Source organism: Salvia miltiorrhiza, chromosome 3 (genome assembly GCF_028751815.1).
Source record: "Salvia miltiorrhiza cultivar Shanhuang (shh) chromosome 3, IMPLAD_Smil_shh, whole genome shotgun sequence".
Lineage (NCBI taxonomy): Eukaryota > Viridiplantae > Streptophyta > Magnoliopsida > Lamiales > Lamiaceae > Salvia > Salvia miltiorrhiza.
Genome location: NC_080389.1, coordinates 8,550,491 through 8,568,971, shown reverse-complemented (window position 1 = coordinate 8,568,971; position 18,481 = coordinate 8,550,491). Strand labels below are relative to the sequence as shown.

Genomic DNA, 18,481 nt, shown 5'->3' with positions numbered 1-18,481 from the left:
AACAATGAAAGCAAAAACCAACAAATGGACCAAGCCAAATTTTCCATTATTCATGTCATCCACCTCACCACTATCCAGTGCCTCACCCCAATTTAACATCTGCTGCCTCTTCAAAATCTTCAACGCTACATGCCTCATCAAAGCCACCAAATGAAGAAGACATCATTAGCTAACTTTGCGATAGAACAATATTATCTTAGAAATAACATTGAACTTTGAAATAGCTTACTTGAATCTCATTGCAAAAATCGATGTTTGATTTTCTGCAACTCTGCAAGTGCTTGTTTCATGTTGATTCTATTCCCGGGAGAGTCGGCAGAGCATTTCAGACCGAATTCAAGTATGGATGATACACGCTGCATATTCTTGTCAATCATTTCTTCCTCCAAATTCATGACTAAGTTGGCATCTATCACTTCATCTGGGGTCTCCGAAAGTGAGAGTTCTACCCATCTCTGTAAGCTCATATCTCCGCAAAACATATCATCGCTAGGCCTTTTTCTCGTAAAAGTTTCAATCAACATCACCCCGTAGCTATACACATCACACCTTGTTGAAACTAGCCCTTCCAAACCATACTCTGGAACAACAAAAATCATGATGTATGCAGTAAGGAACACAAATAATTGATTGAAAGTGAAGTGCAATCAATATATTTAGAGAATCTTCACGTGGAGCGATGTCACCCAATGTTGCTAGCGTGTTGGTTAACACAGAGCTATCTCCATCGCATAACAACTTTGCTATCCCAAAGTCACTTACATGGGCAACCATGTCTTCATTTAACAGCACATTACTAGGCTTCAAGTCGCTGTGGACAATGGGCATTGAATAACCATGGTGAAGATACTCCAAAGCAAATGCAACATCAATCATTATATTCAATCTTTCCATCATATTCAAGCAATAGTTGTGGGAATATAACCATTTTTCAAGGTTCCCCTTTGGCATATATTCAAGTACTAATGCCTCGAACTCTTCATTGGAGCAACAGCTTATAACGCTTATCGGATTCCTGTGTCGAATGCTACGTAGTATTTCACATTCGACATCAAATATTCTTGAAATACCTTCTAGTTGCATGTTAAACACCTTGACAACTATGTCCTTCCCATTGTTAAGAATTCCTTTATATACAGAGCAAGAACTCAAGTAAATTGCTTTCATCGAATCTTTCCATTGCTCGCAACAGTTCATAATAAGAGATTCTTTCCGGCACAATGAATATCAACTCATCAACTTCTCTAGTCGTCTTACCTTTCCTTTTGTTTCTGACAATTATGAAGGTCAAAGAAACAATAGAAATGAAAGCCACAGCCCCAAAAAACCATAAATGAAGCTCGTTCCACCTTCCTTCTCTTTGATTTGTGATTAGAAATTGAAGGAGTTAAAAATTTTAGTGGGCCACTAAGTTAGGGCGGTTTGCAAAATTAAGCCATTTTTTTTTCGAGCTTGCAAATTTAGGCCATTTATTTTCAATTTCAGCGCCCGTGAGCCATATTTGAGCCCGAACGAGCTATTTTACACCTGAAACGTACATTGAAACGTACATGACTTCACAGGTGGAGCTCGAACGCTGATTTGGAATTATATTTCATTATTTTATTTAGCCTATTTACACACATGTAAAATTAAATTCTAAAATAATATATAATTTAAAAACACTTACAAATTAGAATGAAGAACCCTATTACCCCAAATCAAAACCTATCCAGCATCAATGTCATACAAGTTCACAAAAAACTTACAAATTTGGGGCGAACCAGGTATCTTTTTCCTGGAATTGCGTCGGTCCATGATGTTCGAACCCACGTTGTTCTCCCGCATACACATTTTGGCGATGAATTATTTTCACCCTTGTAAGACATTGACGCTGGATAGGTTTTGATTTGGGGTAATAGTGTTCTTCATTCTAATTTGTAAGTGTTTTTAAATTATATATTATTTTAGAATTTAATGTTACATGTGTGTAAATAGGCTAAATAAAATAATGAAATAGAATTCCAAATCAGCGTTCGGGCTCCACCGGTGAAGTCACGCACGTTTCACGTGTAAAATAGCTCGTTTTGTCTCAAATATGGCTCACGGGCGCTGAAATTGACAATAAATGGCCTAAATTTGCAAGCCCGAAAAAAATGGCCTAATTTTGCAAACCGTCCTAACTTAGTGGCCTACTAAAAATTTTAACTCGAAATTGAAGGGCAAATTTGGACATGGAACTTGGGGATTCCACACAATGCCTCATTACCCTGAAAACAATCCATAGTGAAGTTTAGACGTGGGAGAATTTCCTTGTACCTCACATAAAGATTGTGATGAGAAATTTTAGACGTGGGAGATTTTTAGTTGGAACTGAAATTGTAGCTTTGCTCAAAACATGCCTTAATAAAAGGTGCATGAATAAATCAAAGCTCAAGTGAGATGCTTGTATTTTGACCCTTTAGAGAAAGGATGAGATCATCTAAAGGTGTATTGGCCCCTTACTTTCGGGTACGCGGATTAAAAAAGCTTTTATTTATGAGTTAAGTAGGTGAAATATCTCACTTAAGAGCCCTTATTTTTTGCTATTTTAAGAATGGGCCATTACAATTGGGACAACCTAAAATGATAAGGGAGCCAATACAAATGGGACGGAGGGAGTAGGTATGAATGTGAGGTCGTAGTTGTATATGAAGCTATCACATTTACTTAACTTTTGCAACATAGTAATGCTTTTCAATAGTACCTTTTTTGATATACTAGCAGTAAGAACGTGTGATGCACGTTGAACACGTGTGATTTTTACTATATAAATAAAATTCATAGATATTTTTATATAGTTTTGAATATTTGTATTAATTCATTTGACTATAACTGTAATTTAAAAAATGAACCAATGCAACTATTAATGAATAAATTTAAATGTAATAAAGTAATATTCATAATATACCTCCAAATAAAAATGCAAAAACATCTATGGAAAACATCCTAATAAGTACGGAGCAAGACGAATTTTAAATCTTTTCTTGTTTGATTTTGACGATTGAGGATCTTTTGTTCTTATTTTTGGTTTGCAACAGAATGTTGTTCAGCGGCAGATCGTCATCACTTGTAATGTCAATGTAGTCATCAAACTTTTTCTTGGTTACCCTCCTTTTTTTTCTTTTGCAATTCTATGGGCTGCAACTCTATCATAGATTTTTTTCTTTCTAGACGGGATTTTCTTTTTTGATTTCTCGGGTGAATGTTTCTTTTCCTCCACTTGAGTCGGCTCTTCTTCAATATCTCCAACATCGATGCTTTCCATTGGTTGCATTTTTTGGATTGCATTTGCTACGATATTAAGATTTCCTCGATGATCGAATTTTATATACTTGAGCATCGTCATGAAGCGCATTTCTGTGTACGCTTGTGTGCTTAATCCTTTATAGTATGTGGAGTCTGTTTCACCTTGTGAAAATATATTGTTATAATTACGTAATATTGAATTTTGTAATATTAACAATTTAAATTATAGTAAGTGTTTAAGTAAGAAATCTTAATTTACCTCTTTGATTGAAGAAAGATATTCATCCACAAAGCATCCTACATATACCTCTGCCGCTTGATCGAATATTGTAACACGTGCATTGCAGTCGCCTTGTATAACATTTATTGTGATTATGTATCTAGAATTATATAAAATGATAAAAATTATTATATTTTTGTTATTGTGTCATTAACTAATTTTCAATTGGTAGTAGTTTTAAATTTGATAATTACCTGTGTGACGTCTCAAGAACTTCTTCATTACATTTTTTGCATATTGCACTCTCGTCAATTTTGGAGAAAAATGTGTTGCAATTTTTACAAGAATCATACCATATTGTTGCTTTATTTTCAACTTTGTCAATAATTCCCGTAAAGCAATACGAAACACCCTAATATATGACAAAAAATAGTATATTATAGAAATAGTCGATTATGTACTTTTTAAATGCATCATTAATTTATTTAAATATCCTACCTCTAATAATAAATATTGATTGTCTCTGAGATCTTTAAGAGTGACTTCATTTGCTTGTTTTATTTTTTGTGCCATTGCTAATTTAGCATTTGCTAATGCATCATCATCATCAGAACACATGTATATAATATTAAATGATATATTATAATTTTTTTTTAAAATATATAATTTATTTGTTGTTGGTAGAACAATTCTTTTGTCAACTTCATTCCCTCTTAATTTTCCATTAAAGACACTATCCACAATTCCTTGATACAATTCTGGTCTTATACTTGATTGGGTTTGACGAAAAAAATCCAATCTTGTTGTCTCCAATTTTATATACATATCCACTATATATTGCTGTAATAATCCTCCAGCTAATAAAAGTATGGATTGTCTTGGATTTCTAATATGTATCTTATAGCAAATATATTCTCTGCACAATACATCCTTAACGTTTTCTCTTCTAACACCTAAAAACATAGATAAATACAATATAAAAAAAAGTTATATTATAGTGTTTAGTGAAATAAAATAAATATAACAATATACAAAATAAATATATATGTCAACAATTGCTTAATTATATAAAACAATCTCAAACCAATTAACAACTAAAAGATTTTCCATTCAATCTATGTTTAGAAATTTATGTAAATGTATTCATTATTTGTCACGACCGCACTTGCTAAGGATAGCAAAATTCAAAAGGCCAAGCCAATTCGAGATCTCATCGTAGAAAAACACTCGAATATTTAAGCTATGCTCATGCTATCAACATACTATTGGCGTTTGTTACGCTGCTCAATCTTCATGCTCGTGGTTTCATCATGCGACTCTTCGTGTGATTCCTCTTTCTCTATTTCAACCGTCATTGTTGATGTCATCATAACATGAAGAAAAGTTAAGGCATCTCCCTAAGTTCTCTTCTATGTTCTGTCGTCTGAGTGAGCATATATATAACTTAATAGTTCTAAGTTCTTGTGATTCATACAATAGTCATACTTATTCATGCTTCATATATTTAAAGAAATTAACTTAATTAAAACTTGAAAGCACTTACCATAACCTCTGTTGAGCGTGACGAGATGTAGTGCCAAGCTTTTGTCAACTAGTTCGAAGTGTATTATCATACTTAATCTAGACTCAACTTAAAAGGAATGATTAGTACTCAGAGCAAAAGAAATGCTCTGATACCATTCTGTCACGACCGCACTTGCTAAGGATAGCAAATTCGGGAAAAACCGCGACTAAGGGAGGGAAATTAGGAGCGGGATTAGAAAAGGGGCATGTTTAGCTTCTTGATGACTCGACTTGTATAATGAAAACGATTGAAATTAACTAGAATTTAACGAAGGTCAAAAGGAACCGTACATAATATTATCCAAAAGAGATACTCAACGAGTTTGAGTACATTGTTAAATAGTACATATTGTTTTAATAGATAACATAATGTCTTAGCAAAATCAGTGTTCGCAGCGGAATAACAATTTGAGTATATGTATGAAGACATATACTCTACTCTGAGGTACTCATCCTAGATCGACAAAAGCTCCGCTTGCACACTACATCCTCGATCACAGCTCAACCTGCACATTTAAAAATACATGCAGGGCTAAGTACAGGAGTACTTAGTGGACACTTGCCGAAATTTACATACATGCATAATATTTTATTGTCAAGCCTTTCAATAGTAGTAAGATACGAGGGTTTTCCTTTAAAGACTCGTATTTACCAAAAATAATATCATTTCTTTCATCAATAACCTGTACAGGTATTTTATATCATTAATCACCATATCAGTAACTCGTGCCGAGAGGGAGGCCTCCCTCTACGGACACTATGATCGGCCAACCCGCTAGATGACTCACGATCACAAGGGTGTACACTAATTCCGAAGGGATTTGCGGTCCCATCCAGAATCCGAATTCGATTAACATCAGATAGGCAATTAATAATAAAACATAAAGCATTTAGGCATTGACAATATCATTTAAATTCATAAGCATAAAGTTTTAGCAATTCTAATATATAATTTTAGTTTATACATAAAAAGCCCACCTGAATAGCAGACTCACGGTTTAGCTCTAACTCTGGTGCTTGACCTTTAATCCGAGAAAATAAAATAAGATTCTAATTCTCGAAAAATCTCAATAAATGAGGATGCGTGAAATGATTATGCATGACTCATATTCCTTTAATTAAATTATGAGATGCTAATCCTATTTAAGGAATTAAGGCTCTTCTTATGAGGTCGGATTATTAATCTTTAATAATCTACTCATCTTGAATCAGTCTAACTTACTTATTAAAGAAAAATAATCACTAATTAAATATAATTAGGATTTAATAATGGGGCCTAAATTAATAAGTCTCATTGGGCTTAACTAAATAAATTGTAGGAGCCCAATTAATAAAAATTCGAAAATCATTATTATCAATTAATAGAAGCCCAATCAAAATAAATAATAGGAGCCCATTTATATAAATAATAGAGTCCAAACAATATATATGTATTAGCCCAATGGAAATAAAATAAGCAAAGCCCAAATGAATTAATATCCGGCCCAAATCACTCTTGTATACTTTTCATCATCACCATTCGCCAACGACATTTCATTTTCTTCTCAGGTAATTATTGTATCTTAATTTCTTTATTTACTCAATATATATCTAATATATAATGCAGATTCATATATATATATATATATAATTTCTGGGAAGATTCTTTATACATAGTAAGCTTTGATCCACAGGTTTCCATCTCTCACTCATTATTCACCTTCTTGCAGGTCTCTCAGATCCAAATCTTGAAAATTTGTGCAGTTAAGGATAGATTAAAGATTAATATTTTCGAACACAAACATCTCGGTCCCTCTCCCTCAATCTCGGTCCCTCTCTTTTTTTTTTATAACACAAATCACTCCACTACCTCTTCCTTTATCAAAATTAAACGCCACTCAACATCATCTCTCTCTCAATCTTTATTAAAGCAAAATTCTTCCTTCACTCTTTTATCTTTATTAAAGCCAACATTCATTCTCTCAATATAATTATCGAGACTCTCTCTTTTTTTTAAAAGCAGAACCTATTTTCTCTATTTCAAGACTGCATCTCTCTCATTCTCACAATTAAAAATGCTGCTCACATCTCTCTCTCTCTCGCTCGAATCTCCTCCGGCCGCCTCCTCACGAGCTCCACCGCGGACGGTTCCGGTGAACATCGTCGACTGGGAGTCATCGCCGACGTCTGGAGCGGCTGCTGCTTCTCTCGTTGCCGCCAACTGCTGCTGTTCGCCGGAGTCGCGGGCTGCTGTTGCAGAGCTCCGACAGCCACCACCGTCGTCGGCTGCCGCTGCCTAGCCCAAAGCCGACTTCTGCTGCCAATCACCGAACGCCGCTGCTGTAGTGAGGCCATCGCCGCTCACTGCTCTCACGCACACGTTTGTGCCGACATGACGGAGGCAAGGGTCGAGCCATGATCTCTCGGCTCTATTGTTGCTGTTCGGTTAATGGCGAGAGACGGCAGCACACGTTGGCGCCGCCTCGTTCGTTCTCCTCCATTTCTAGTCATCTCTCGGCCCGACTGAATAGGGCCGCGTCCCTCGTTGTTTAAAAGCTAAGTTTTTCAAGTTTCGTTCTCCTCTTATTCTACGAATTATAGGTGTTGTTGTGCTAAGTAAAAGGCTGTGTTTGTTCTATAAGTTCTGGTGTTCCTTTCTCTATTCGCTTGTGAATACAGAGTGCCATGCATGTAACTAATTAATCATGCTCATTATCTACTGCATTTCTAATATATGAAGCATGCTCTACTGAGATATGATATATGTATATGAAGAGAGTGAACTAAGATAGCATGAAATACCTTGAATGGTTTTGTTGGTTGGTTATTGTTTGAATGAACTGATACTTGAAAATGCTTTGGCAGAGAATGATGAAGAGCAGTGCAGTCTTTCCTCTTTTTGCTAGGAACGTTTGTGGAATGGGAATGAGGAGATTATGCTTGGTGATTTCTCGATGGAAGGAGTAGATTTGTTGCTGTGATGAAGAGGGTGAATGAGGATGGCTTTATACTGAACTTAAGGAGAGCTGATTAGTGTGAAAAGATGATGAATAGTACGGCTAAATTGTTGAGCGTGGTTGAAGAATTAATGAGGGAGCATTAATTGCTGTTGACATTCTTGAGATTAATGAGCGTGGTTGATGAATAGTACGCTCAACAATCCTAGGAGATTTGCTGAATTCTTTTTGACTATGTAGGAGTGGAAAAGAAAAGCTAAGCACGGGTGAGAATAGAGTGGCTGAGGGAGCATGGCGTGCTAAATTTAAAACACGGAATAATATCTAAATTAATAACGTAGATTTAATTCTTCACAAGTCGGAATAAATTCACGACTCAAGAAATAATAATAAAAATAGAAAAATAATTCTACTGTGATTAATAAATAACATGACTTAGCTAAGTCAGTTATGAATCTGAAATGAATAATTATTGGTTTACTCAATAATTCTCATCGCGGTTTTATTTACGCGAAGCTACTGACTTGGTAATAAAATAATAATCCTGCTTAATTGAATATAATCCAGTGTCATAAGCTGAATTTAAATCATAAATAATTACTGGGCTTGATTTACTGAAAGATGAAATAATAATTATCGTATTACTGGATTTAAATATAATAAAAGAGCGGGCTACTACATACTACCCCTCTTAACAAAAATTTAGTCCCGAAATTTGCATACCTATGTGAAAAGTTCTAGGTATTTTTCTTTCATTTGGTCCTCAAGTTCCCACGTTGCTTCTTTAGGTCCATGGTGTCTCCACAGTATTTTGACTGACGCGATCGATTTATTCCTCAACTCTTGCACCTTTCGATCTAGAATGGCTTCAGATTTTTCCTCGTACGTCAAGTCCGGGTTAAGAATCATTTCCTCTTGGTGAATCACGTGTTTGGGGTCAAACACGTACCGTCTTAGTTGTGACACGTGGAACACATTGTGGACGTTTCCAAAGCTAGGTGGCAGCGCCAACCTATACGCTACGGGACCTATTCTTTCAAGGATCTCATAAGGTCTTACAAAACGGGATCTGAACTTACCCTTAACACCGAATCTCACGGATGTACAGTTGGGCTAGTTTCTCCAATCCATGGGTAATTGGAATCGGTATAAAATGAGCGCACTTCGTGAGACGGTCTACTATTACCCAAATAGTTGTGTTGCCCCTATTTGTCTTGGGTAGACCCGTCACGAAATCCATTGCTATGTGCTCCCACTTCCATTCTGGGATTTCCAATGGCTGCAATTTCCCATATGGTCGTTGATGTAAAGCTTTCACTAGCGCTCTACAAACGAGGTTATATCTCGTTTCATCCCGTCCCACCAAAACTTCTGTTTTAGATCTTGGTACTTTTTGGTACTCCCGGGATGAGCGGTATAGGGCGTGTCATGAGCTTCACTCATGATCTCGTTTCTGAGTTCCTCGTTATGGGGAACACACAATCTTCCTTCAAAAAGAACTGCGTTATCTGTTGCCTCTTGATAGCTTCCGGCAATATTTCAGGAAAAACTTCTGGAAAGTCTCGTACTATTGCCACATTTTCCACCCTCTTGTCTTCACTAGCTTCCCCGTTTAGGTAGACGAGATAAGCTGTGCTTCCTTCCTTCATCATCTCTTTTCTGGCTTGTAATGCGGATATCACTGGTACTCTTTTCTTCATACCGATGCCGTGAAATTCCGTCGGTTCCTTTCCAGGTGGTCGAAGAGAAATTTTTTTCGTTTACTACAAAGGATGGTGGCGTGATTCTCAGCTAGCCAGTCCATTCCTAAGATCATATCTACGTCCCACATGAGCAGAATATTAAGATTGTTCGCTACCATCTTAAGTTCTCCTATTTCAAATTCTACGTTCGAGCAAACATGTGTGGTGGTAGATCTTCCTCCTGAGGGTGTAGTGATTCTTAAGGCACGCTTAGCTCGTTCTGATTCGATTTCTAAGGTATCTACGCAAGGGGCAGATATAAAAGAATGCGAGGCACCAGTATCGAACAGAATCATAATGGAAAAACCTTTAAGCTTGCCCATACCTACCAGGTTTCCCTGGTTTTTCTCGGGCTGGTTTTGGGTGAGAGCAAAGGCTCTCGCCTGTTGCGGCAATGGTTGCGGCAGCTTCTGTTGCTGTTGGCCCTGTTGGTGCTGGTGTTGGTATTGTTGCTGGTGTGGCTGTTGTTGGCGGGGCTGGTGTTGCCCTTGAACTGCTTGCAGGGGCTGAGCATAAATGGCCCTGATTGCCGTGCCCTGCTGTTTGTTGGGGCACTGTGAGGAGTAGTGGCCCTTCTGGCCACACGTGTAGCAACTGTCAGTTCCAGCCCTACAGACACCACGATGTGGTTTGTTGCATTTCGGACATAGGGGAACTTCATTTTTGTCTTTGGCTGCCTCCAGCCGGGGCAGGACCCTGTTGCTTCCCTTGTCCTTGTTGCTGATATTGTCCCAACGGCGCATTTCCTTGCCATGGCCTCTTGTTAGTCTGGTTTTCATTTCCTCCATGGTCGTTCCAATTGCGCTTCCCTTTAAAGTTCTGAGGGCGTGCATGTGGGTTGGCTGGCGCTGAGGTCTGTGATGGAGCCAACCTTTCTACTGGCATTGCAGCTTCGATGTCCAGTGCCCTGTTCAAAGACTCGGTGTATGAGAGTCCACCATGACTAGCTAAAGTCATCCGAATCTCGTGCCTCAGACCGGCACAAAATTTCTCCGCCATTTTCTCATCAGTATCCACCTGCTGCGGAGCATAACGCGATAGATCACAGAACTCTCTGTCATATTCCGTTACTGTCTTCTTCCCTTGTTTCAGGCTATAGAACTCAGCCTCCTTCTTCTTTCTGTAGCTCTTGGGAATATACTTATCGTATAATCCAGTCTTAAAGTCTTCCCAAGTATAAGTTGCCCATTGTTCGGGAGTCAGAGTCTTTCGGCGGGCTTCCCACCAAAAGTCAGCCGATCCGGCTAGTTGGAAAGACATGCACGAGAGTCGCTCCTCTTCAGTGCAGTGTAGAAAGGTGAAAATACGCTCCAAGGCGCGTACCCAAGCCTCGGCCTCGGCTGGGTCGCCTGTCCCAGTGAACGTGGGTGGATTTTGTCGAAGAAAAAGTTCTTCAGTCCTTCTAGCAGGGGGTGGAGGGGGTGGGGTAGGTTCCCTATCGTTTCGCCGTCCCTCAGGCATTTCATCGCGATTTCCATCATTGTTAACGTTTCTCCTAGCGGGGCGACCTCGTTTAGGCGGCATTCTGTAAATTACAAACACCCATTTTAACACATTCTATACAGGAGTCTCTAAGGCAGTTAATAAAGAACTGTTTGTCAATCATAACTCCAAAACTAAGATATTAACAGGAACCGTTGCATACACAAGTCACATTATTCAAAATTACTATATTCTTAACTGACTCGTGAAGAATAAAACCCGTAGAGAAACATAAAACATACACGAGATCGTCGTAGAAAGCCCATGCTAGGGTCATTTTTATCTCATGGAATATTGCCTCATCGAGGGCTTTTACATCGTCAACCCAAAATGTAAGTAAAGTCTATCTAGTACTCCCTATGATGTACCGGCTTACTAGTTAAGCAATCACAAAAGGGTTTTTATTCACGGAACGTCCTAGAGACCAATATTTCCGTACTAATGCTAGCTAGAAACAACATAAATAAAATCATAGTCATTGGAACGAATTATCGTTTCCGGAGTACATCCACAAGCTAAAACTATCAAATCTGTGAACTCTGAGTCGCGGTACGACTACTCCTCGGTGACGCCAGGGGGTTCTCTTCTGGATCCTCCTCGGGGTCCTCCTCTGGATCCTCCTCGGGGTCCTCCTCTGGATCCTCCTCGGGGTCCTCCTCTTGCATAGGGTAATTGTCCCTATCTAGGAACTATCTCATGTTGGCCATGACCCTGTCGACATCTGCCATGGAAGCCTCACACCTTGCGTCTACCGTAGGTATCAGTGGTGGTAGAGTAGCAGTAGCTCGGATCGCTAAGTCAGGAGGCGATGGGAAATCCCTACGAGCCCGTGGACGAGAAGGGCCTGCCTCGTCATCGTGCCTACCACGGCGCCCTAGAACTGAGGCACGTGGTGGAGGGTCTCGTGGCAAGGCCATCGGGGGCTCAGGAGCAGTAGCGGGTGCCCCCGCTGGCAAAGGCGTCCCCACCTGTACGTAGTCTCCCGGAAGGATGTAGGGCCCTAGAGGGGCGCTGCCCCACAAGGTGAAACAGGCCTGAAGCTCCGCAATGAAGCTAGGGAAGTCTCCCATGAGGTCGTGGTAATCTTCTCGGCGAAAGATGTAGTGGGCAGAGATCTGCCTAGCCCATCCCTGCCACTCGGAAGGTAACAGTAAGATCAACCTCTGGATACCGTCATACCCTGATACTCCATGTGCACTCGCTTCGACCCAGTGTCTGTGAAAACCTGCGAGGAACTGTCCGAGGTTATCCCCGTGACATGGGGCATAAGTGCGGTAGGACCGCTCGACCTCCTCTGGACTAGCCCATGGGGGCAAGGGTCGTCGTCGAGTATAGGCAGTCCTCGCCATCTAACGAAAGAAGTTCTATCGTCAACTCAAAGTAAAACGTGACAAGTAACTAAAACGATATGGTTCCAAACATCTATACTTGGCAATCAAGAATCGGTTCGAAAATCATAACTCGTGAAATCTAGATATCACAACATCGTCTAAATCTAGTATTCAAGCACATGTCATAGAGGTGATCTAAATCTAGTTCTCAAGCACAAAATCATAACTTGTATTAAGGACCTCCCTAATACTTAATCATAGATTAAGGATTCGACAATCATCATAAAGCTCTAGTGTTATGATCTACCGATCTTAGGGCTTGTTATGCGATGATGATATACTCTTAGATCTAGCAACGAGCAATAAAAGTTTCAACAAAATAAATTCAAAAGGCCAAGCCAATTCGAGATCTCATCGTAGAAAAACACTCGAATATTTAAGCTATGCTCATGCTATCAACATACTATTGGCGTTTGTTACGCTGCTCAATCTTCATGCTCGTGGTTTCATCATGCGACTCTTCGTGTGATTCCTCTTTCTCTATTTCAACCGTCATTGTTGATGTCATCATAACATGAAGAAAAGTTAAGGCATCTCCCTAAGTTCTCTTCTATGTTCTGTCGTCTGAGTGAGCATATATATAACTTAATAGTTCTAAGTTCTTGTGATTCATACAATAGTCATACTTATTCATGCTTCATATATTTAAAGAAATTAACTTAATTAAAACTTGAAAGCACTTACCATAACCTCTGTTGAGCGTGACGAGATGTAGTGCCAAGCTTTTGTCAACTAGTTCGAAGTGTATTATCATACTTAATCTAGACTCAACTTAAAAGGAATGATTAGTACTCAGAGCAAAAGAAATGCTCTGATACCATTCTGTCACGACCGCACTTGCTAAGGATAGCAAATTCGGGAAAAACCGCGACTAAGAGAGGGAAATTAGGAGTGGGATTAGAAAAGGGGCATGTTTAGCTTCTTGATGACTCGACTTGTATAATGAAAACGATTGAAATTAACTAGAATTTAACGAAGGTCAAAAGGAACCGTACATAATATTATCCAAAAGAGATACTCAACGAGTTTGAGTACATTGTTAAATAGTACATATTGTTTTAATAGATAACATAATGTCTTAGCAAAATCAGTGTTCGAGCGGAATAACAATTTGAGTATATGTATGAAGACATATACTCTACTCTGAGGTACTCATCCTAGATCGACAAAAGCTCCGCTTGCACACTACATCCTCGATCACAGCTCAACCTGCACATTTAAAAATACATGCAGGGCTAAGTACAGGAGTACTTAGTGGACACTTGCCGAAATTTACATACATGCATAATATTTTATTGTCAAGCCTTTCAATAGTAGTAAGATACGAGGGTTTTCCTTTAAAGACTCGTATTTACCAAAAATAATATCATTTCTTTCATCAATAACCTGTACAGGTATTTTATATCATTAATCACCATATCAGTAACTCGTGCCGAGAGGGAGGCCTCCCTCTACGGACACTATGATCGGCCAACCCGCTAGATGACTCACGATCACAAGGGTGTACACTAATTCCGAAGGGATTTGCGGTCCCATCCAGAATCCGAATTCGATTAACATCAGATAGGCAATTAATAATAAAACATAAAGCATTTAGGCATTGACAATATCATTTAAATTCATAAGCATAAAGTTTTAGCAATTCTAATATATAATTTTAGTTTATACATAGAAAGCCCACCTGAATAGCAGACTCACGGTTTAGCTCTAACTCTGGTGCTTGACCTTTAATCCGAGAAAATAAAATAAGATTCTAATTCTCGAAAAATCTCAATAAATGAGGATGCGTGAAATGATTATGCATGACTCATATTCCTTTAATTAAATTATGAGATGCTAATCCTATTTAAGGAATTAAGGCTCTTCTTATGAGGTCGGATTATTAATCTTTAATAATCTACTCATCTTGAATCAGTCTAACTTACTTATTAAAGAAAAATAATCACTAATTAAATATAATTAGGATTTAATAATGGGGCCTAAATTAATAAGTCTCATTGGGCTTAACTAAATAAATTGTAGGAGCCCAATTAATAAAAATTCGAAAATCATTATTATCAATTAATAGAAGCCCAATCAAAATAAATAATAGGAGCCCATTTATATAAATAATAGAGTCCAAACAATATATATGTATTAGCCCAATGGAAATAAAATAAGCAAAGCCCAAATGAATTAATATCCGGCCCAAATCACTCTTGTATACTTTTCATCATCACCATTCGCCAACGACATTTCATTTTCTTCTCAGGTAATTATTGTATCTTAATTTCTTTATTTACTCAATATATATCTAATATATAATGCAGATTCATATATATATATATATATAATTTCTGGGAAGATTCTTTATACATAGTAAGCTTTGATCCACAGGTTTCCATCTCTCACTCATTATTCACCTTCTTGCAGGTCTCTCAGATCCAAATCTTGAAAATTTGTGCAGTTAAGGATAGATTAAAGATTAATATTTTCGAACACAAACATCTCGGTCCCTCTCCCTCAATCTCGGTCCCTCTCTTTTTTTTTATAACACAAATCACTCCACTACCTCTTCCTTTATCAAAATTAAACGCCACTCAACATCATCTCTCTCTCAATCTTTATTAAAGCAAAATTCTTCCTTCACTCTTTTATCTTTATTAAAGCCAACATTCATTCTCTCAATATAATTATCGAGACTCTCTCTTTTTTTTAAAGCAGAACCTATTTTCTCTATTTCAAGACTGCATCTCTCTCATTCTCACAATTAAAAACGCTGCTCACATCTCTCTCTCTCTCGCTCGAATCTCCTCCGGCCGCCTCCTCACGAGCTCCACCGCGGACGGTTCCGGTGAACATCGTCGACTGGGAGTCATCGTCGACGTCTGGAGCGGCTGCTGCTTCTCTCGTTGCCGCCAACTGCTGCTGTTCGCCGGAGTCGCGGGCTGCTGTTGCAGAGCTCCGACAGCCACCACCGTCGTCGGCTGCCGCTGCCTAGCCCAAAGCCGACTTCTGCTGCCAATCACCGAACGCCGCTGCTGTAGTGAGGCCATCGCCGCTCACTGCTCTCACGCACACGTTTGTGCCGACATGACGGAGGCAAGGGTCGAGCCATGATCTCTCGGCTCTATTGTTGCTGTTCGGTTAATGGCGAGAGACGGCAGCACACGTTGGCGCCGCCTCGTTCGTTCTCCTCCATTTCTAGTCATCTCTCGGCCCGACTGAATAGGGCCGCGTCCCTCGTTGTTTAAAAGCTAAGTTTTTCAAGTTTCGTTCTCCTCTTATTCTACGAATTATAGGTGTTGTTGTGCTAAGTAAAAGGCTGTGTTTGTTCTATAAGTTCTGGTGTTCCTTTCTCTATTCGCTTGTGAATACAGAGTGCCATGTAACTAATTAATCATGCTCATTATCTACTGCATTTCTAATATATGAAGCATGCTCTACTGAGATATGATATATGTATATGAAGAGAGTGAACTAAGATAGCATGAAATACCTTGAATGGTTTTGTTGGTTGGTTATTGTTTGAATGAACTGATACTTGAAAATGCTTTGGCAGAGAATGATGAAGAGCAGTGCAGTCTTTCCTCTTTTTGCTAGGAACGTTTGTGGAATGGGAATGAGGAGATTATGCTTGGTGATTTCTCGATGGAAGGAGTAGATTTGTTGCTGTGATGAAGAGGGTGAATGAGGATGGCTTTATACTGAACTTAAGGAGAGCTGATTAGTGTGAAAAGATGATGAATAGTACGGCTAAATTGTTGAGCGTGGTTGAAGAATTAATGAGGGAGCATTAATTGCTGTTGACATTCTTGAGATTAATGAGCGTGGTTGATGAATAGTACGCTCAACAATCCTAGGAGATTTGCTGAATTCTTTTTGACTATGTAGGAGTGGAAAAGAAAAGCTAAGCACGGGTGAGAATAGAGTGGCTGAGGGAGCATGGCGTGCTAAATTTAAAACACGGAATAATATCTAAATTAATAACGTAGATTTAATTCTTCACAAGTCGGAATAAATTCACGACTCAAGAAATAATAATAAAAATAGAAAAATAATTCTACTGTGATTAATAAATAACATGACTTAGCTAAGTCAGTTATGAATCTGAAATGAATAATTATTGGTTTACTCAATAATTCTCATCGCGGTTTTATTTACGCGAAGCTACTGACTTGGTAATAAAATAATAATCCTGCTTAATTGAATATAATCCAGTGTCATAAGCTGAATTTAAATCATAAATAATTACTGGGCTTGATTTACTGAAAGATGAAATAATAATTATCGTATTACTGGATTTAAATATAATAAAAGAGCGGGCTACTACATTATTACCTGAATACTCTAAATACAAATCAACACTTTATCGATTCAGCTCGTTCATAGGTAGGATTTACAGATTATGATTAAGTAGGGATTTCATTAAGACATATGCATAATGAGAGAAGTAAATAGCCTTAAGCTAAGGTGGAGCATAAATATTTGCAATTTTGTAATTGTAAAATTTTGAAAATAAATTTATATAATTGTTTATATGATTAGTATGATATAGTTAATAGGTGGGAATGAAAAGAATGTTCTCTACTCATAGCGAATTATAATCTCATGATTGGAATAATATAACTTTAGAAGAATAAAATTATCCAAAAGTTTAATACTACGATTTATCAAATTAGTAAAATCAATTACAAACATTATAGACATATAAAATATGATACTCCCTCCGTCCACGAAAGAACTTCCTATTTTTCTATTTCGGTACGTCCACGAAAGAACTTCCTACTTTTTCCTATTTTGGGACAATACCCCACCAAAGACAATTCCACCACTCAAATAACATTAATTAAAACAACACAATAAATTATTAATACTTTTTCACAATTCCCAATACACTTTACAACCTTTTCTCCACTCTCAATACACTATACAACATTTTATTAAAACCCGTGCCACTCCCTCCTAGGAAGTTCTTTCATGGACGGAGGGAGTACTTAACTAATTTAACCATCAATCAATTTATAAAAAGTTAATAGAGATACCTTGTTCTTCATTGGAGATAATATCGCCTGTAGTTATGGTTCTTGCTAATAAAGTAGAAGTAGAAACAGAATTTGTGTTACGAACCAAAGACGCTAGATTATTATTTTTAATGTTTTGATGCCAACCTGTTTCGCCTATTGGAAAAAGAAGTGGATATTGCATCGGATCATAACATCCATAATAATGCTTTATTCTATGTATGTCGCCGAAATGAGCAAGAACTACAATATCCTGTTCCAATGGGATATTTTCATTATTTTCCTCAACCCATATAGCTGCAACTTGATCTGCATGTGGAGAATTATATACTCATTGATCTAAGTTGACATCTTTAGAGATATGAAGCTGAACATTGTCCATTGAAGGATAATCTTTCAATCTTCGAAAGAATTTTGCAAACGGGTTGATCCCTAAAATTTTCATGAGCATCTTTACAACTGTTTCAGACAAAATTTGATTTTCTATTATGTTAATTCTGTTTTCAACCTCACTTTGTGTGCCATAAACATATAGTTGAAAAAACGTTGGAGATGTATATTGTGGGATCAATCCAGATAAACCGTTCCTTGTGCTCGAAAGGAATAAATTCTTCGTCTTGTAGATGCCAATTCTTTATCCAATTTTACAACGAACGAAGTAAATGGGAATATACTATTATAAGCACGAATATTCCTTCTGAAATTAATAACTTCTTTTGACTGGGCTGTAAACAATTTATCCAACTCCGAAGGAACTTCAGAAAATGCAAGTTTAATTTTTCCATTATCACAACAAAACGTAGGAGGTTCATATTCAAATCTTCTTGCACCATAATGAATGCAATCAGACACATTTTTCAATTCATGTAGCAATGAA

At 37.9% G+C, this 18,481-nt stretch overlaps 1 protein-coding gene across 1 annotated transcript; it reads right to left on the bottom strand.

Annotated features, from left to right (window-relative positions):
• Nucleotides 1-236: 236 nt before the first annotated feature.
• Nucleotides 237-1,167, bottom strand: LOC131018257 (probable LRR receptor-like serine/threonine-protein kinase At3g47570). Its single transcript, XM_057946981.1, has 2 exons — nt 687-1,167; nt 237-580 (listed from the first exon to the last, which is right to left on the bottom strand). Exons 1-2 carry the CDS (start codon nt 1,165-1,167, stop codon nt 237-239), a joined length of 825 nt encoding a protein of 274 aa, XP_057802964.1.
• Nucleotides 1,168-18,481: the final 17,314 nt, after the last annotated feature.